This window comes from Aptenodytes patagonicus, chromosome 7 (genome assembly GCF_965638725.1).
Source record: "Aptenodytes patagonicus chromosome 7, bAptPat1.pri.cur, whole genome shotgun sequence".
NCBI classification, from domain to species: domain Eukaryota; kingdom Metazoa; phylum Chordata; class Aves; order Sphenisciformes; family Spheniscidae; genus Aptenodytes; species Aptenodytes patagonicus.
This window is the reverse complement of record NC_134955.1, coordinates 11,230,108-11,250,687: the sequence shown is the minus strand read 5'-3', so window position 1 is coordinate 11,250,687 and position 20,580 is coordinate 11,230,108. Positions and strand designations below refer to the sequence as shown.

At 38.9% G+C, this 20,580-nt stretch overlaps 1 protein-coding gene across 2 annotated transcripts in view; it reads left to right on the top strand.

The window, feature by feature from the left end:
* Positions 1 to 20,580, top strand: part of PARVA (parvin alpha) — a 69,641-nt gene that overhangs the window by 30,133 nt on the left and 18,928 nt on the right. For both annotated transcript variants that reach the window (XR_012995848.1, XM_076343959.1), the window contains exons 2-6: positions 15,291 to 15,380; positions 15,480 to 15,550; positions 16,191 to 16,293; positions 18,212 to 18,352; positions 20,345 to 20,460. Coding sequence is in view for 1 of the 2 variants with exons in the window: in XM_076343959.1 (XP_076200074.1) it covers positions 15,291 to 15,380; positions 15,480 to 15,550; positions 16,191 to 16,293; positions 18,212 to 18,352; positions 20,345 to 20,460 (521 nt within the window). In the remaining variant the exon portion in view is untranslated. The remainder of the gene's footprint in view (positions 1 to 15,290; positions 15,381 to 15,479; positions 15,551 to 16,190; positions 16,294 to 18,211; positions 18,353 to 20,344; positions 20,461 to 20,580) is intronic.

The window sequence follows — 20,580 nt, the reverse complement described above, 5'->3', positions numbered from 1 at the left end:
TCAGGATCTTGTCAACATGTTTTTAGCCATTTGTCAGTTATATTATAGGTGAACTGTGTCATGCCAATGGTATTTTATTTTTGTCAACAGTCTAATTTTTTGCATTTGCCACCTAGGTCTAATCGGAATTACCCCTTTTGAATGATATTTGTCAACATTCACCTGTGTTTATTTGGGAAGGACACGGTTTGATAATTTGCACATCTAAAAATACAACTCTGGTATATAACTCTACCTCCTCCCTTTGCATTACACAGTCTGTTTTGGAATTACTCACTTCTGGATTTTAGCCCTGGTGAATGTGGAGGGGAGGTTAAGTTTACATAAGCATTGATGGTAGGCATAAAGATTAAAATCTATCTTTTTTTTTTTACTGATTTCCAGGAAAGCAAAGCTTAGCCAATAGCAAGTGCTTTTGAAAATCACCATTAAATCTTCACATTTCAACTTTGCTAAGTAAATTGTGAACAGCTAGTGCACTGTTTGTCCTAAGGCAGCTTCTTGGCTTTGCTTCATAGGCCTTTGTGCTCTTTGTGAAAGTGATCTGGGGGGGGTGTCTTACACCAGGTCTGTTGGAACAGCTGAGGATTTCCTCAGCATGGTGAAATCTCGACCTAGGATGCAAAAAGTTTCATATTGTATGTGTCCTCATGTAAGTGGACTGTGAAAAGTAAAGAACTTTTTGGAGAGTTCCACAGATGGATTTCAGAAAGCGTAGCAGACCTCTGAGACCTTCAATGACAAAATAGTGTCACTCATGCCCCCAAAGCCACCCCTGATATCCCAGATGCCAGCCTCATGTCATCCTTTTGAGGACTGGGGAAGGCATGAAGGCAGTTTGGAGACACCTCTTTCCTCACTGCAGTTATACACCAATAGCCTTTGGCACTGCCAGAGATCTGGCCTATAATTTCTTGGTAACTGAGCATTTTATGTGACTCCCAGTTTGTATGGCTCTTGTTTCTGCTTATGTATGAGTTCTGTCTTCTCATCTTCCATTTACGTGATTCCTGGCATTTTAAATTCAAGTAGATTAGATTTAGACTTTTTGTAATGCATCTGCATAATTTTATATTCTGCATACTCCTGAAATAGCCTGGGGGAACCTGATAGACGCGATTTATGTGTATCATTTAGAGACATAAGAAAGCATCTGATTGGTTTCGTCTTTCTTTTGTTAGCTCTTTCCTATAATTCTAATCACCATTTTACTATAGCATTACACTATTGAGGAAAGTATGATTTTTTTCAAAGGCAGGATGCTTGCCATATTTAGAAGTGGTGGTACTTAAAGGAAAATGGCTCGGAGGTCTTTACAGCAGATTTTCTCCTGCTGATTCTAGTGGTATCTCAGATCATAGTTTGCAAGGTAGAAATATATCTGACACGTATTTCACCAACAGTAAGTTTAATTCATCCATTTCTGGTATTATTTCCTGACTTCAACAGAATACGATATGGGTATGATGCTTCTGTGCAGCACTGAGCTCTACTGCTGAAAAGCAGTTTGTGTAAAAGCAGAAATGGATGCTGATACTGCAGTGCGTTGCATATGGTAAAGGAGAAGAAGGACTGATGAGATTTGGCAATGTTTATTACTGTGGTGGTGAGATACTTGGAATCTTCTACAAGGCTCCGAGGTCCCTGTCACTTTTGCACAGAGCAGAGCGAAGGAGACAGAAGCATTAAGGACCTGGCCCTGTAATTTTCCAGCTGAAATCAATCAGTATAAACAGTAAGCCAAATTCTCTTCTGATATCAATCACTGCTCTTCTGTTGGCTTTAGTAAGGCTGTGCCCATTTGCAGTAGCTGAGAATTAGGCTGTTGCTCCCCTCCCAACCTTTCTGATGACTTAACACAATTTTTTAAACATAAAAGTCTTGTTTCAGGTCTGGGTTGTTGGCTTATATGTTTAAATTGGAGGCATGTCAGTCCTCATGTAATCAACACTTTGAAGAAGATCCATGAATGAGGTTAGGTAAAAACGCATTTTTTTTCCTACTACTATCTGGATTTTCTCAGAACCTCGATAATTTTATCCCATTTGCATCAAACATGCAGGTAACTTTAGAATCCTGCATCTGTATTGTTTCTAAGGAAGCAAAATAAAATTACAAATGACAGTAATTGACATTACATGCTTTAATTAAATTTCCTCCTCTGTGAACCAAAACCTTTTAACCAAGTATTGCAGTGCTATTTCTGTATTTATTTGTTACATGGGTTAATGTGCTATGTGGCAGATACGGTATTTATCCATTTTCACAAATTAAGCTATCAGTGTCATGTTGCCTTTGAATTGTTTCCTGTATTGATGGCCAAAACCGCTTGAAAAAGACTTTCGTCCTCCCTGACTATACTTCTGTTTTTGCAAAGCTGAAAATTGTGGGGTTGAAAATGAACCCTTAGGAACAGTTTGGGAAACTCTAAGCACAAAGCGTCTTACCAACGTGCTGTTTTTTCCCTGCAGTGATCTCTGCTGAGGGAAGGGGGAGGTGCACAGGCTTTTTGAATGATGGTTTTGTTGTTGTTGTTGTTAGATTACAGGAATTAGAAATTAAGTCCTGCTTGAATTTATGTTTGTGGCAGGTGAAAATGGATTACAGAGAGTATGATTAGAAATTCCTCTACTCGGTCCCTAAGCTATGCACTTCAGACCTGCTACTGTCAACTTCTTGCCATGTTACGCCCTCTGAGAAAGCAGTTCTGCTTTAGCTAATTTGCAGCTTTCTTACTCTACTGTAACTACACCTATTAGAACAGTTTACCTGGACATGATCTTTTGGCTACTACTGTAGGTACAAAAACTCATCATAAAAAAACCCAACTTTCATTTACTATTTTTGTAAAATAGCTATTTTTGTGCATGCAAAAAAGTGCCATTTTATAAATAGATGTAAATAATCACTTATAAAATAGGTTGAATTGATGATGCAGGTTGCTGTGGCTTCAGACTTTGTGAATTTTCTTAACATATAATCATCTTCAGCATCCTCCTTGATGTTTCAAGTGGAGCGTGGTTTTCCTTTAGCTGTACTTACCTCCCAAACGGGATTGCTGTAATAAAGTATCTGGGACACTTACGGTTCTATTCAGAAATTAAGAAAAGGAAAGCTTGGTAAAGAACTGCCAGCTCAGTATTGTCCTGTAATTGAATGCTGTTATTCAGCAGTTCAGCAATCCAGTTTCCCAGTGCCAGAAAGCAATGGGACTCCAGGAGTCAGAATGGGGAGCCCCATTACTACTTGTGAGTACAGCATGAAATAGGACTGTTGGCGGGGGAAAGCTGCTTTTAGGAGTGACCCAGTAGCTGCAGAGCTATGTGTATCAGAGACTCCTTAGAACTGGCGAAGAATGTGGTTTCAGAACAGTGATGAGAGCTCCGTGTCTTTTTCAGCAAGGAATCCCATCTGATACAAAACCTGGGGGAGGAAAGTTGTGTAGCACAGCTGAATAACCCTAAACAATAAATACCTCTCAGTTCTCCATACTTGCCTTTTGGCACTGGTACTTTAAATGAAGTTCAATTGGAAACTAGAAAGGTGACCACTTTCAGCGACTTAGAAATGAGCCGGGGATGTGTCACTTCCCTCATCCTGCTCCAAGTTGAAACAGACACTTAAATATTTTACAGCTTCTGAAAAGTTTTAGTCTGTTTAAAAACTTCATAGCAATTTGATTTTTAGCCCGAGTAAGTAATTGCTTTAGATTATCTTTTCATTACTGTCCCTCTTTGGAAGGACCCATAGCCCATAAAACTAGTTTATTTCTTACCAGTAGTTTATTATTCTTTTGATGGCTCATCCCTCTCCTTTCCTCTGCTTTTTAGCTTGCTATATGCTTAATCCTCCTTCCATGTAAGTTTTGCTAATTATTTCAGTAGGGAACTATTTATAGAGAAAGGAGTACTGTGATCAGGACCTGAATTTGGTAATATCACCTGTGCATCTCAATTCTATCAACAGGATTCAAGGATTCTGTAGCTCTTGTTGACCAGCCTTTGTTTCACCAAAAAAAAAAAAAAAGAAGAAGGAAATTTCACTTCCAGTATTGCCATGTCTGTGTCCAGATCTTTCCTACGCTTTGCAGGGAATTGTGACTTTATTCAGTTGTAAGGGGAAAAGGTACAAGTTACCTACGGCAGAAACGGACTATGAGATTGATAAAAACATGTGCTTTATACTTGCTGTTTGAGCATTTTGTTCAGTTATATGACTGATAACAAAAGCACACAGTCAAAACTGCATCCCAGCATTCAGAATGCAACTTACCAAGCTGCAAAAAGCAGATTTAGTTTCTTTTGCAGATGGTCTATGAGTCTCATGTGGCATCATATTAAATTATATAGGCAGTCAGTCACTTGTTCTGAAGCGATGCTCTGAGCTGAGAGTTGTGATGTGCTTGGACCATTCTGTTGGAAAACAGGCTCTAAAGCTAATACAGCTTCTCTGAAGAGCAGCAGTAAAGGGGCCTGCAGAGCAAGGGGCTTCAAACACCTTAAAGACTACGGTTCTCCCTGTGATGCACTATGAGGGTGGCCCAGCAACCCTACGATGGGCTGTGGAGCATTTTGCCGTAAAGGTAGGAGACTAGACCAACTCATTCAGTTATTCTTCATCTTTATTTCTGTGATCTTTTAGGAGTATTGTTTTCTGACCTTATATTTTTGCAATGGTAGTTATTTTTGGTTTGTAATATTTTGAAGATAAGAATGGGAGTTTATTTTCTTCTTGCCCTTGTCAGACTTCATTTTTCCTGGGTAAAAGAGGAAGAAAATACAGTAGTTGTTAATTTTGAATGCTATTCCATGAAAATATTTCTGCAATATGAGTGAGACAGAATTAACTGTTTCATCCTAGTGGTATTTCATATGAGTATGTGTTTCTATTAACTTCAGTTTGGTACAAATTCAGTCCTTAAGTAATACTGGATCCAGTGTGAAAACAGAGATTTTTATCAGCTGAATTTCCATTCAGGGAAAATTGTCATTTGTAGTAAAAAGCATGCTTGAGATAGCAATTTTCAAATGGGCTACGTATCATGCAGTAGGTAAGTTTTAATATTCATGCTTATTAAAATTAAAATTTTGTAGTACTAAACACTTTCTAATAGAAATATTAACATAAACTCATTTATGACATCAACAACTGAAGGCTGCAGATTATTTCTGGGAAACTGAATGTGTTACTGCTATGAAGTAAAACCCATTTAAGGTTATTTACTTGGAAATACAGCCACAGCTGCTATTGGTATTAATGTTTTGCATGTTGAAATTGATACATTGGTAATGACAGCAACCCATGAAATGCATTTAACAGGTAGGAGTATTAGAGTTTTTTCCCTTGTCTGGCAGCGCTTGACAGGTTGTAGCAAGTGCTGCTCCGAACTTACAGCTTGTTTGAGATCTCTTGGAAAAGACAGTTGCAATGCATGTGCAGTTCAGAGCTGTGGGTTTACCCTTACAGTGCTGGTGCTTACATTGCTTGCAACTTGTTTCGTGGTAAGAAACATGTGAACACCATAATCAGATGAACAGTTCAGTAAGGTAATTTTTTTGAGACAGGGCATTTGGAAGTTGGAACAGCTGTTTGAGTTTTATAAGGAAATGAGCAAGATCAGGAATGCACAGGAGGGTACCAGGCAGTGCCCTTGAAGGACAAGGCACAGGGCTGGATGAAAATCATTACTACTGGTTATATGAAAAGAAGGGTGTTCTCTTTGCTATGATACAGGTTTGGGAAACGAGGTGTGGGTATTCCTGTCCATTCTGTGTCAGGCTAAGCGTAACATTATAGACAGGTTTTTAAGGCTGTATTTTTAAGTGCCTAACTTCGATTTTACAAGTGCAATTTGTGTCTCCAGAAAGGAAACATGTAAATGTATCCCTTAATCTAGAAGTGCGTCACTTTCTGTGCTGCAGAATGGGGATAATGCTATTTTCTTCTGTTGGTGGGATGTTAAACTAATTAATTCTGATTAAGGGATTTGAGAGCCTAGACTGGAAAGTGTTGATTTATTTCCTGTGCAAATTGAGAACTAACTCTGCTTTCCTAAGCCAAACATAGTTTCCAGTTTGTACTACCAAAGTCCTGTCTTGCATCATCATCTTACGCTTTTGTGTAAATGTGTTTTAGGAGAATACCACAGCCATACTATTGATCACACCACACTGTGATTCATGCCAGCTGACCGAAGTCCTCCCTCTAGTCAGGGGTTGCCACAGCCCTAATATATTCCTCTCTGTCCCTGAAATGACCCTTCACGCTGTATGGCTGGGTAAGAACAAGAGGGCTTCCACACATCAGATGTGCATCTTGATGATGCACACTCATTTGAAATAAGGATGGGGAAACAAGTTTACCTTTTCTGTAGTCCTTCCTGTAACAGTCCAAGCCTGAAGTTTTTCTGCTGTCAAACGCAAGCTAACTTCTACGCTGGTCAAGAGAACCCCAAAGGGTAGTTTATTCTTCAGTGTGCTAGAAGATATATTTCTGCCATTTTAAGGTTTCATTTTTCTGCCCTTCACCAAATCCAGCCCATTTTCTTTAAGGATGTAGCTGGGTTGCTGTTGATCCAGCCAAAGCCACAGCGTAGTTTTTCCATGTTGAAGGCCTGTCTTTAGATCCCAATTCCCAAATTAGATCCTGATTCTGTCCTTGACAAGAAACTTCATCTCCCTAGAACACGCTGCAGAGACTTTTAGAAACCAGCTGTGTGTTAGGCACAAATATTAAATGTAGCAAGAAATTAAATCTTTCAAATGGAGGGGAAAAAAAGAATTAGATGTCACAGGTCAATTCTCATTTGTTGTACTGAATCTGAGAACTACAGTTAGATGCTCAGGATTGATACAGAAGGTACCAAAGCATGGACTGCAAGCTACCAGTTATGCAAATAAGTAATAAATCTGCAGTTTTGTATCCATTATTATTTTAATTTCTTTAGGTCACCCTTATCCCATCTTCCTTGTGTTTGCTACTTGTCCAGCCTTGGTGTCACCCTCAAACTCTATCTTGGTTGACTTTGATACCAAAGAAAGATCTTGAAGCATGAGGAGCTCTCAGAAGATATTAAGGTGGTTTTGGTTTTGTTTCTTCCTTCTGGGATGTAGAAATACTTGGCTACTTACTACAAATCTTTTGACCCTTTGTCACAAAGTCATTCCTTGAAGATGACCAGATGTTTATATTAAAACACAAGTAGCTCTAGTTTGAAAATAGTGACCATGTGTGATACATAAACCAATTCGCAGTCCTTGAAAAGGAACTTAAACTTTCCAGTGTATGTAGTCATTTTTCTAATTCTTCCAAGAAGTCATCTAGATTATTGAGATGCAGTGGGTCTGACAATTTTTTTCTCCTTCAAAAACAAGGCTTATATACACACAAGAAGAAAAGAGCAAGAAATTCAGGAAATCCTCAGCTTGCTACTAGTGTGCCCTCACATTCCTAAGAACTATTTTCGGGTTTTCCCTTAGGAATAGCTAGAACTTGTTGAGCTGGGAAAGACTTCTTGGAACAGATCTTTGGTTTTGTCTTTTCAGCATGAGCGCCTCTTGTTGATGTTGGAATAGCTACTATTAGCTGGTTGGTGATTCAGAGAACGAGGCAAGTCAGTCCTATAAAATCAGCTTCTCCAATCCACAATATTTGGAAAAAACTGTTGCAGCAGACTGGTGAGCATATAGGATGAACAATTGCCTCCCTTTGGTTAGGGTTAGGACTACACCAAGAGGTCTGTGACTCTTTTCTGGATGTTGCTACCTGCAGATTTGTTGTAACTTGAGAAATATCGAAATATAGGTGAGGAGGATACAAATGCTCTCCCTTCTGTCTCCATATAGCCCCAAGCACCCCATGTAGTTCTGAGATATCTCAATAAATCAGTTCTAAGATATCTCAGTAAATATCTCAATAAATTGGAAATCTTAGCTGTCAAAGGATTTGCTTCAATAAACTATTTTGTATTTAGGGATACCATGTGCAGACCAGCTAACAGACTGCAGGTATCTTTTGCACAAAGACCCTACCAACGTATGGGAGGCAGTTTGAGGAGTTTTCAGGCTAGAATCAGATTCAGCGTAGCACATTTTGATAAGAACTTGGAATGGTCACAGCATTTCTCATATGCATGGATTGTTCTTCCATGGGGGAAAAAAATCAGTGTCATTTGAATTCCTGTCTGCATTTGTTCCCAACACTGTCTTTTGGTTTTTTTCAGTCATATTTTAAACACTCCTATAGGGTGACAGGCTTTTCAAAACATCGGCAAATACTGCTGATGTATTTTAAAAGATGTGTTGAGAGGATGTATTGAAGGAATGAATGGAATGACCGGCATCTGTGTTAGCTTGACACTGCACCACTTGTTACCTCTTAGAAACTACAGGAAAATTCTGAGAAAGAACCTTCATCCCAAATGAAATGTGAAAGCATGTAAGGCTTAATGAAGCTACTTGTGTCATGGCAAAGAAAATCACATATACTCTTTAAAAGGATTGAGTTTTGCGCCCTGTTTTGTTGTTGTGTTTTACCTACTCAGACCAGAGATCTGTCAATCTATGGAGGGTTTTTTTCCCTGCTAATTGCAAAAAAGTAAGGAACAGCAAGCTAGTCACTGAGGTACTTTGGAGTAGCTTTGGGCTTTAAAGAAAGTTCAAGGCAATAAACATTTAATTTGTATTGCATACATGAAAATTAGATTATAGCATTTCTCCCATTCTTTTTTGTGAACAGCATTTCTCCCGTTCTTTTGTGTGTATGCCATGTTTGGTTTAATGGAGAAATGAGAAAATAGATTCTTTTTTGGAGACTGGGTACTAATGCAGTAACATTAAAGGCAGGCACACTGTTGTCAGCCAGTTTGCATGTTTATTTACTTTTACAAATGGTTGGCTTGGAGTCAGCAGTTAATGGAATGAGAATGATGTTCCTGTACAGATCATTTCCTGAGAAACATTTTCAATTACAAACATATCTCTGCTTTTCTTTCCTCATTTGTTATGTCTTGCAGAATAAATGGGGAGTAGCATTTACAACTTAAGGTTTATGTTCTGAAGACAATTTTAACAATGATCCCCACATAAAAAGGCCCCTTTGTAGTTGCAGACATATGTTTATGATGTTTTGTGCTGCGAATATCAAATTTCTGGTGGACGCTGTGTCACACTCTGCAAACTTGTAAACATCTATAAATCCATTGCATCATTTTAGTACCATGTGTAATGCAGTTTTATTGTCTTTTGTGTGGATTTCTTTTGTTTGGGAGTTAAAGCTAGGCTGCCAAAATCCATATTGGATGAATTATGTATTCAAGAAAATTAGGCAGTACCATTTTAGATTAATATTTTCTTTTCCCTTTGTGGACTTATAAATGCATACACACAAGCATTAGAAAATAACACTTTGGATAGATGGCCCAGAAAGCAATTGCATAAGTTTGCTTGACTAAATAGTACTATTCTGCAAAAGCTTAAACTAGGACTTTTTGAAAATGCTTTTGCTGTTTTTTCTCTCATTCTCTGACCATCTTAGGTAATTTGGATCTCTTCTCACATTTGCCGGTACAAATTCAGAATATACTCCACTGAAATTATATCAGGGTATAAAACTGGAGTATGTAAGGGGGAATAGAAATCACAGTGAGCCAGTGAGCTGGTATAAATCAGCATAAATCCACTGAAATCTGTGCGGATACAGTCATTTACACTCAAGTCTGCATTGCAGACTATCAAGTCAGTAGAAGAAGTAAAGCTGCTCTTGTGCACAAGTGGTTACAAAAGCAAGCCATCAAGGCAATGAGCATTTATCAGAAATTTGCACCCAGTGAAGAGAATATGAAATCAAAACTGATTCATCTAAATTTGGCTCAACTATAATTGAGTGGATATCTCTGTAAAAGAGCTGTAAAGACATATCTTAATGAAAATCAACATTTTTCTAAACTGTAACTTCTGGCTACATACGTAAACATATGTAGCATATGCATGCATGTTTGAAAGTGGATGTATATATAAATATCCAGTGTTACTCTGGCAATATGATGTCTGCAGCTAGCCTTCCAAGTTGTGCTTGTTCCAGGAAAAAGTAGCTTAAGACAGAGACACGGCACGTAAAGCTACTGTCTACCATAGTAGTTTATAATATCAGGTAGTTTGTCCTTTGACTTTTTATAGAAAGTGTAAACTCCTGGAGTCATGTGAATGTCAACAAATCTCAGCTTCCACAAAAAAAACCCCACCCAGCAAACCAAAGTATTTACAACCTTAAAAATGGCTGAGAAGACCTTGAATGGAAAACCCTTACATTAAAGAAAGAAAGGAACTTAAAGAACTGCAGAAGTGTGTATGTATATATTTATGTAGGTGTATATGCACATATTTAAATCTCCTGATTTTGAAAGATTGAGGTTAGAAGCATTGTGTCACTGTGCTCCTCCAACATTAGGGTTCGGTTCTAGTTAGTCACAAACTTTCAGAATCAATCCGTTAGCGTTGTAGCACTTGAGTAATTTTAGTTTTGTAAGTACGGAATCAATTATATGGAAAGACATGGCTGTAGCACTCAGAGGAGAGACCATTTAACACTACATCTTGCTGTATTTATTTTATGATTCTTTGGATAGATATGTAAAATACGTCTAAACCACAGAGAGTGCATTGGGTGATGTGGCATTTCTGAGCTCAGTTAAATAATAAGGTGTGTTTTATTCAAATCAGAATAACATTAAGCCCCAAATACTAAACAGGGCAGCAAAAAGCCTTCAGCACACAAAATAAACAAGTAAAAAACCCAAATGAAACTGTCTAATAAATACAATGTGGAGCAACAGGCTGCATGTACTAGAGGAATTAAGCCAATTTAAACCGTATGGGCAGTACTCCACTTTCAGATGTGTTCGGCGTCCAACGGTTTCAATGGCAGTTGGATGCACGCATCAAAGGGCAAAGTCTGGCTCAGAGCACCCGCGTGGATTTGATAGCATAGGTTTATGACCTTGTAATCCTAGAGCATCTAAAACAGTAAGAACTCTATCCAGCTTAAAATAGCTGCTGTAGTTGCTGTTGATACAAGCTTGTGGGCTCCCTAGCTCTGGGGCCAAATTTGGTGCTGGCATGATAGGAGGAAGTCTGTTGACAGCTGATAGCAGTGGAGTTGCACTTGGTTACATCATAACAAATTTGGCATGTGGAGCTGAATCAGAAGTCTGAGCAGAAGTGTCCATTCCTTATCCAGAGTTAAAACTGGGACTTTCACATTGCCAATCCACAGAGATTTGTCTGGGCCATGTGTAACTCTGTTGCTTTTAAGGGTCTTGCTTTAAAAGTACATTCAACCCCCAGTTCCATTCAGCATGGTCACTGTAAAAAAAACCATGAAGGACTGGATTTTTCTCTCATGTCCAAAAGGATAAAGTCCCTAATCATGCCATTATAAGCACAACGAGAACAAGCCCCATGGTAGCCAACGCACTGGGCTGTATCTGGGCCGCAGCAGAGGGTGAGAACAGAAAGGTGCTCTTAACTCTGATTGCTGGGGTCATCCAGAGGCCAAGTGTGCCTGATGTCGAGCAGACAGCTCTGTGGATACTGTCCTTCAGAGGAGCTGCCACAGGTCCCAGTGTGCTGGTCTGGCTCCTGGCAACTGGTGTGGTATAGGTGAACTGCTGCAGCTATGTTCCTTCCTCCCTTCCTGGGTCTTTACACTGTGAGACTCGGAGTGGGAGTCTTACTGACGCTCCAGGTCATTCCTCAAGGTATTTCAAGAAATCAGATGATTTTATTTTAATTTCAGCTGCTGCAAAAATTGTTCCAAACCCGTGTGCTTTGTTTTTATTAAAATACTAAATTGCTGAAGTGATTTTCATGAAAATTAATTAAAACAAATTAATGAAAAGCAGCTGAAAAATGGATTTCTCTGCTGAAACTGTGGTATGCAAACTTTTAACCTCAATCACATTTTTGTGGTTCCTCTATAAACACCTAAGTGTATAATAGTGGTTTGTCATGGAACTTTTTTGATGGAAATTCTTAGAAAGTGAGGCTATACTCTCTCCCTTTACGTACAACTTCATATAATGCATGTGTTCTTACTTGCTCCTTTTAGTAGTAGTATTAATCTGTAGTTAAATCTTTTCTCTTCAATATTGGGAAAGAAATGAAAAAGATGCTATCAGGCTCAGGGCTTCTCCATCATGTTTTCTGCTTGTAGGGGACAGGAGGGCAGGAGGAGTCTTTATTACGGGTCTAATACCAACCTTGGGCATGGGTTGTGCACTGCAGAATGCAGTGGCTGAGGAGGAGCTGTCCTCTCTGGCAGACTGGATCCATCTGGGATCTTTGGATCATCTGGTGCTGTGTTGTGTAGGTTCTGTAATATAGCTCGGGCAGGTATGAGAGATGTATGCGATTCGGGTGAGCAGCTTGGGGGAACAAGACCACCATTTGTGTATGCCTGTGTACAGCAAAGCAGGACTTAGCCCCTGCTGTACAATAAATACAACACTTGCAATGCATTCTAGAACAGATCAATGTGTTAGTTTACCATGGATATCTATTATTATTTTATTTTTATTTTATGTTCCCTTTCCATGCAAAGATATAGTGGTTTTTTGTTTGCTTTCTCTTATTTTCAGGAACTCCGATGAAATGATGAAGGTCATGTTATTAAAAGTAGAATGTAATAGTTGTGCACATTGGAGGACAAAAATGGGGAGGTTCAGTGGGCCTTGTAAAGAGTGCCATATAAAACATTCAACCTTGAAAGGTCCGCCCAGTCTCCCTGGAGAAGTGTCAGCAAGCTCTGCCAGTGGGTCGCTCCCTGGGTAGAAGAGCCGAAAGCTTTCCCCACTGTCCTTCACTAGGAAAATGAGCTTCCTCCAGTGTGTCTTGCCCAAGCAGAGCATCCAGCCCTTTGGGATAGGAGAGCTCAGCGGAGCCAGTTGGCTTGAACAGATTTTATTTTCTGTGCTCCCTCTTGGGATTGATGTGAAAAAAATGTTTTCTGCCTAGGAACCTTTGTGTGGAAGTCCTACACAAACTAAACATTTCAGAACAGAAAGACCTCCACATGGAAGTTTTCTATCCACTGACGTTTTTATGCCCATAACCATTTTGAACCAAAATGAAAAAAAAAAAAAAAAAATCAAAGAGGTTAATAAAACCAACAATGATTTTCTCTAAGGAGTGCTAGCAGTTCAAAAAATTGTTGCCATTAAGTGTAAGCAGTTCCTGAGACTGTACATCCTAGACCAAATTCATCCTTGCTATAACTCCTCAGAACTCAATGGAGTTACATGAGGGATTAATTTGGTCCATTGCTCTCAGCCATCAGTTTTAGAGGATATACAACAATCCAGGGAACTATTATTGTCAACATTATTTTATGACTCTTTAGAGCTGCTCAGTATTTGTATTTCACAGATACACAAGCAGGGTGAGTGTATGGAGTGAAGTTAGTGTTTCAGTATGGAAGGTAGAGGATCTTTCAAAGTTATTTTTGTACAGTTAAAAGTAGTAAGCATTCTAACAGCCATTATTGCTGTGGATCTTACATAGATGCCTGAATACAGCTACACAGACTCTTGAAATGGGCACAGGCATTTCATCTGGCAGAGCACAAAACATTTCACAAAGCATAGAAAATATTTGGAAAGTTTTAAGTACTGTTATCACACCAACTGACTATTATCACAGTGTTCATGTGAAACTTAGCTGTACTTATTGCACACAGGAAGTTAAGGCAGAGAAGTAAAACCATTTTCCAAAAGCTAACTTATGAGGCAGTCACGGGGCCAGAAACAAAACACAAGATCTCTACTGTCGCTTTCTACTTTTCTGTTTTTTCCGAACCTAAATTGTTTCTGTAACTTTCAAAATAAACTGAGGAAAGCTTCAGGTAGTAAATCTGAAGTGTTAGATGGTGAATCTGCATCTGCACGTAAATCATACGTTTTAGTTCATGTCAGAAGGTGTATACAGCTACTTGAATCTTTAGGACACATGTAGGATGGTTGAATTAAGTTATTTAAGTTTAAACTCTGACTGGAACAGTTGTGCTAACAACCAGTTCTATTGAAGGTCTGTACACTGGAAAATGAGTGGTCAAAACAACATACTTACTTGTCATTCATAAGACAGCGAGCCTCTTTCCTGATTTGGTAAATCAGGTTTGCACTGATTTCTTGGTTGCAAAGCAAGATACAAACTTGTCTGATCTTTGGAAGTGGGTACCCTCTCTGCACAGTGCTATGAGTTCTTCCATAGGATAGGGTAGGATTAGGGTATTGGCTTGTTTGTATTTATTCTCTTCTGTTATGGAGGCATGTTTGGGCAGTGAACTTGTAACTTATTAAAGTTTGGGTCACCCAGAGGCATGAATGAAGTTGCTCTGAACTATACCAGGTACAGAACCTGTACAGTACAGAACTAGTGGCAGGAGTGCTTTTACATTCTTCTCTGGATCTCTTTGTTCCTATGTTCTCAGAGCATGTATTAGAAGAACATTGATTTTTGCAGCATTAAGGGACTTCGGCTGAGTAAGAACTTGTCCATATTTCCTGACAACTGTGGGCATCTCCAAACTATGAGATTTTGGATTACTTCCCTATTCCTGTGTCCAAGTTCTTTCTCAACCTGTCTGGACTCCACACTAAGGCAATACTTTTGAGGGTTCATCATCTTACACCTGTGTCCTGCTGCCGTGGTTTCTGCTAAAGAAAGGCCAAGGACACAGGCCAGAAGCATCCCACAGTGTGCTCCAGCTGGTCTCTGACCTGAACAACAGAGAGCGCCATGTGCTGCGACTGCACCTTAAGTCCTAAATAGTTTATCAGTATGGCAGCTCCTGTGTGGATATATAGTCAGACCCAGCTCTTCTCAAGTAGCTAAACTTGAAGCATCTCCAGAGCAAGGGTGACATAGCTGAGAACAATAATAATTTCCCTCACCTAAAATGATTCATTAGTGTTAAAATGTCAGGACTATTAAAATGCAAGCGAGCCTTTTAAAATTTGAGGACAATGGGCGTTATCCTGGAAAAGATTTGAGGAAATTGCATTGATTCCAGTACAATTATCCATGAAAAATCTACTCATACAAGTAAAGGTTTGTTGGCTGGGCCTACCACTTTTGTTAGCTATATTTTATTGCTGTAATTACACCTAGTGGCTTATCTAATAGAGTCATGTTCTTATACAGAAATTAAGACAATTAATGCTACTTTTAGCAAGAGTGAAATAGTAAGTAAAATTGAATTGAAATTTGACCAAGCTCTTCTTTTTTATTTCCTAGTATCTGAATTACAGGAAGAAGGAATAAATGCCATTAACTTACCTCTCAGTCCAATTCCATTTGAACTAGACCCTGAGGACACTATGCTAGGTAATTCACAACAATTTTACATCTCAACATAAAAGCTTGATGTAAAATAAAGTGTCATGCCTGTAATAGTTTCTAACATCTTTCTTTTAAACCTTCCAGAGGAAAATGAAGTCCGAACAATGGTTGATCCAAATTCAAGAAATGACCCAAAATTACAAGAACTAATGAAGGTAATGAAAAGCATGTAAACACTTTCAGGAAAGTGAAACTATTTTTTAATGCTATCCCTGCCTCTTTCATTTGAACACTTCAAAGCACTGTTTAGATATTAATTAAATGAAACCACATGGTGTGTACATCCCAATGAAATGGGCAGGTCATTTGTTGCAGTATCTTTCTCTAGATATGGCACAGTGAGACTTAAGAATTTGGATTAAAATCCTGAGTCCAGATTCTTAGTCCCATTCCACCCCCAATCTAAGATCACACTGACTTCTCTTGTAGTCTTTGTGATTCTTGGGGTTAGAACTTTAGCAGGAAGCTTTATTAGAATCGATTTCAACACCTTTTGCTTCACAATAAAATGTTAAAATACTACTGAAAGCAAAGGATGGATTTCACTCCAGAAGGCACTGCATCAATCGGGTATTTGTCTAGACGTTGTGGTGCATTGCCACGGCCACCTTTGAAGAGTCCTTCCTAAGTCCTTCCTGTTTTATTCTGATGGCACTTCAGACTGATTTGTATTTGGAGCCATTGTAGCTTTGGTATTCTTTCTGCTAAATATTTTCATCATTGTACAAAATGACATGTGTTTTAAATTGCAAATGAATAGTGTATAATACTGCCAAATTTGTGTTTCCCATATAGGTATTAATTGACTGGATTAATGATGTGTTGGTAGGAGAGAGGATTATTGTGAAAGACTTGGCTGAAGACCTGTATGATGGACAAGTATTGCAGAAATTATTTGGTAAGAAAAAATATATGTGCATGCTGTTGGGGCACTTTGTCAGTAAGTGGATCACTTGTTCCTACTTAGGAGCCTTGGTATCATCTTACATTTATGCCACTAAGTGATATAAAAATAGCATTGTATTATGAGACCCTTGAGCAGTAGGCTGTACGCACAATCCTTATAGCTGCGGTGCAACGTGTGGTGCTCTGTAGTTGATGAGAACAGCATAAAGCCTACCTGGGGTGCTAGAGAGGGAGGGTTCTTGTTTTGGCAACAGCATTTGCTCCAGTTAAATTTATTATCTGCATATGTGCTGCACAAACTTAACGGTGTTACAAGTGGAAAGTAAGTTTGAAGGCAAGGGTATTTTCAGTACAACGGTGGATGTTTTTAATCTCTGCTGGTTCCATACTATAGTTTATTCACATCGCGAAGTTCCTCTGGAAAGTTGGAATTTCTTTCTGATTTGATGTCTGGCTTTTAACGTTGCTGAGGTAATGGTACCCAGTGGACTGCAAACTGAGCTTCAGCTGAGAAACAGATAGAGAAAAGAAACTGCTAATGCAGAGCTGGCACGTGCTTTTTTAACTGTTGGCTTGGAAGCCATTTTCTTAGTTATTACAGCTCATAAAGTCTCTAGTAAATTTCTTTTCAGTATTTTAAATGAATCTCGAAACATCATGTGAGCACTTCTAATAAAGACTACACAGACTATTCCCTTCTATGAATGGTTAAGCTATTGAATATATTGTGATGGACTGGATATGCCCCAGACTGAGCAATTTGATTCTTGTGGGCAGACCTCCAGTGACTTCACCCAAAACCCAAAAAATGCGTATCAGATACAGCCTAAATATGCGTATACTGATCCAGCACTTACGGATTTCAGTGGAATCTTTTCCATTACCCTTAATTCCTTGTGGATCAGGTCTATGCTAACTGAAGACTTTGGTCTTGTTGTCAGACTATGCACAGACTGATTTCTGTGGAGGCACAAGAAACTCATGGAGATAGCAGTCTCTTAGGCAGGATTCATAGGCTGGTAGCTCAGACTCACTCTCTTCGGGAAGATATTCAGTTGGCTTTGAGAACAAGATCAGCTCTTACCAAGCTTAATAAGATATTCTGTCATAGAAGTAAATTGATAGGCGACTAAGCATTTTGTTGCTGGTGGTGTTATCAGGGAGCTTTTATTGATAAATTTTTTTTGCTTACTATTTAATGGTAAATACTAAGCCATGTATGTATATACCTAGCAATCTGTACTAATTATTAACAAACCAATTCATAAAGTATTTTAAAATCTATTGCAAATTTTGAGTGCAAAAAAGGGCTGTGGTTTCATAGAAAGAAATTGCCTAAGGTTTTAGTTGTTTTCATACCTCCAGAAATCCTTGTTCGCATTTCTTGGGCGCATCTTCCACCTCTATGAATATGGTGTCACTTCACTTTTTATCACAAATGGGCCAAGTAAAATTTTTAAATCTCCTGAGTATGAGGGAGAGGCTGGGAGGCTGAGACTGATGAAACAAATCTTCTTAAAGTTGGTCTCTGTTTTCTAGGTTTGATGGTCTGCTATACAAGCCACTTGCATACAGGATACCCTTTATCCAGTAGTAATAGTAGTGGGCCTTACCTCAGAGTCTGGTGTTCCCTAAAGGGAGTTGCAGCAAACATTTGTTAGCCAGTAGTGTGGCTTTCATTAATGCTTGGCCTTCCCCTTGGCAATGGGTAAATAAAGGGAAAATGTGAACTGTATCTTTAGGAGTTCAGAAGTGTGGGGGGAAGTGGCTCTGGAAGGAAAAGCAGATAATTTTAAAACAAGGAAGTCTAATAACTCTTGAATGTACATCTAGGTGCATGGTATGTCTTTATGTTCTTCATGGAGTTGGCAGTGGTTTTTCTTCTTTTTTTTCTTCTATTATCACTTCAGAGAAACTTGAAAGTGAGAAGTTGAATGTTGCTGAAGTTACTCAGTCTGAAATTGCTCAGAAACAGAAGCTACAGACAGTACTTGAGAAGATCAATGAAACCCTTAAACTCCCTCCAAGAAGCATTAAGTGGAACGTTGACTGTAAGTTGTGTGTTTTCTATGCTGTTCTCATTTGTTGACAGCCAAGAAGAGTTTATAGCTGCTATCTGGAATTCTGAAATATCCAATGATAAGGGAAGGCTGAAGCCTGGTATTTATGGTATGAGCTGCTCTGTAGGGCACTTCCAGATGTGGTACACTCTATCCTCTTTACTGGTGCTCAACCTCCAATTTAAATAGACTGTCTTTTCAGAGTCTGTCAAAGTATGGTATTTCTGCTCTTAAGTCCATATGCATACCATCTTAGGTTTTCTGTTACTGAATTGGTTTGCTGAAACAAGCAAGTACCTGCATAAATGTAGTAGATACGCAGAAGGAGAGTTAAGTCCTAGGACTCTTTGTGTAAAATTTGCAACATAGATATGAATAACATTTGTGATTGTTTAAGGCTAAATCTGAACCACTGATTTTGATTACAAAACTCTCATCAAGATTAGGTCTGTACCCTTCCTGTTTTCTTGTATTAAAAATGAACATAGTAATATCTAATAGAAATGCCTTCAGTGGCCCAACACAAGACATTTTAGTGCATATGCATTGCAGAAAGCAGGTTATCAGCAGTTTTAGAAAATTAGGCCTCTTAATCTGTTTTAAGTTTGGTATCCAGAATCATTTCACACTGGTGACTAGTATATAGCAGTTTCCCTGTCTCCTATACCTGTCTTGACCCGAGCTGTTTTGTATCCTGTTCCATTCACAACAAATTAGTGAGAGGGAGAGAAATAGCTCGAGGAAGGAAGAGTGAACATTAGGCATCTCTGACTTTCCCCTTCGTGTGGTCCCACTGAGTTTTCTGTCCCCATCTCTCTTCAACCTCCCCCCAGGTTTTTTCCATTCTCTGTTATGCAGCTGGAGGCAGGGTGTTTGGAGTGGCCTGAAAATTTAAATTCAAGTTTTAATTTAATGTTTTACATGTGTTGTAGAGCTAAAGTAGAGATAGACAGCAGCAGCTGGAGCCAGCTGTAGCACACACCGGTGCTAGGCAGACAGACAACTTTTAAGGGTTCTGCTAAAGCACCTCATCCGTGATCACTGGCACCCCAGCCAAATTTGACAGCGATGCTGCATTTCATATGAATGAGTATCTCCACAGCAGAGTTGAGACTTGCATTGGAAGATAATGAAGAAGGATATTTTAGTGAATCTGATCCTGCTTTACCAGTGACGTAAGGTAGTAGTTATTGGTTAGTTCAAGTACAAAGAACACAAGTGCACTGTACTGTAGCTATCTAAGATCATTTAGGAATACTACTCTGGGGAAGACTATAAATGCAAAAACAAAACAGAAGAAGAAGAAAGGCAATAATAAGCATTAGAAATTACTCACTTTCATGCTAATGGTTTGATACTTGATTAAGGATTTCCTACAGTATGGCTTTTGATACCTTGTAAGTCGCGTTAGTGTTAACTACCCGTATGAAACCTGCTGTGAAAAAACTTCAATAACAAGGACTATAACAACTTCATGAGGAATGTTTGAGTCATTGAGTTTAGTAAGTTATTGCTTAAGGCTTCTGCCAAAATAGGCTCGTTTATCATCCTGCAGACATTGTGACACTTAATAATGAGTAAGTGCATGTTATGAGTACAAAAATATCTTTCTGATAGTCCATAAATCCTTATTGAAATAAAGGGAATAAAGGAAAGGCAAGGAGAATGCAGAGACAGCACTTAAACTGCTGTACATGAAATCTGGCTTTTGGATTAGCTTTAGATTTCCATCTACGCAAGCCTGTGGCATCCAGACATGTTGCAAAAAGTAACACTTTGGTGCTGACGCATATCACTGACTGGGCTGCATTCGTGTGACCTGTTGAGCAGGAGGAGACCAGTAAAGGAGAGGTGCTTTAAAGTGCCCCCTGGCTCTATGTGGCAAGAGGAAAAGAGTCCCATAATCCCTACATCCTAAAAAATCAAAATATGTGCCCTAGTTACTTTGCAGTTTGTAACTTGTGCTTTTAATATCTATTTCAGCTGTTCATGCTAAAAGTCTTGTAGCAATACTTCATCTCCTGGTTGCATTATCACAGTATTTTCGAGCACCAATCAGACTCCCAGATCACGTGTCCATTCAGGTTGTTGTTGTGCAGGTAAGAGAGGTGTTAAACAGCTCTTGGTAGTGTTGTGAAATTGACTGAGGGGTTTCTTGAAAAATACATCTAGAGTTTCTGTTTGGGTGGGCATGTGTGTCTCTTCAGCTGACAAGAAAC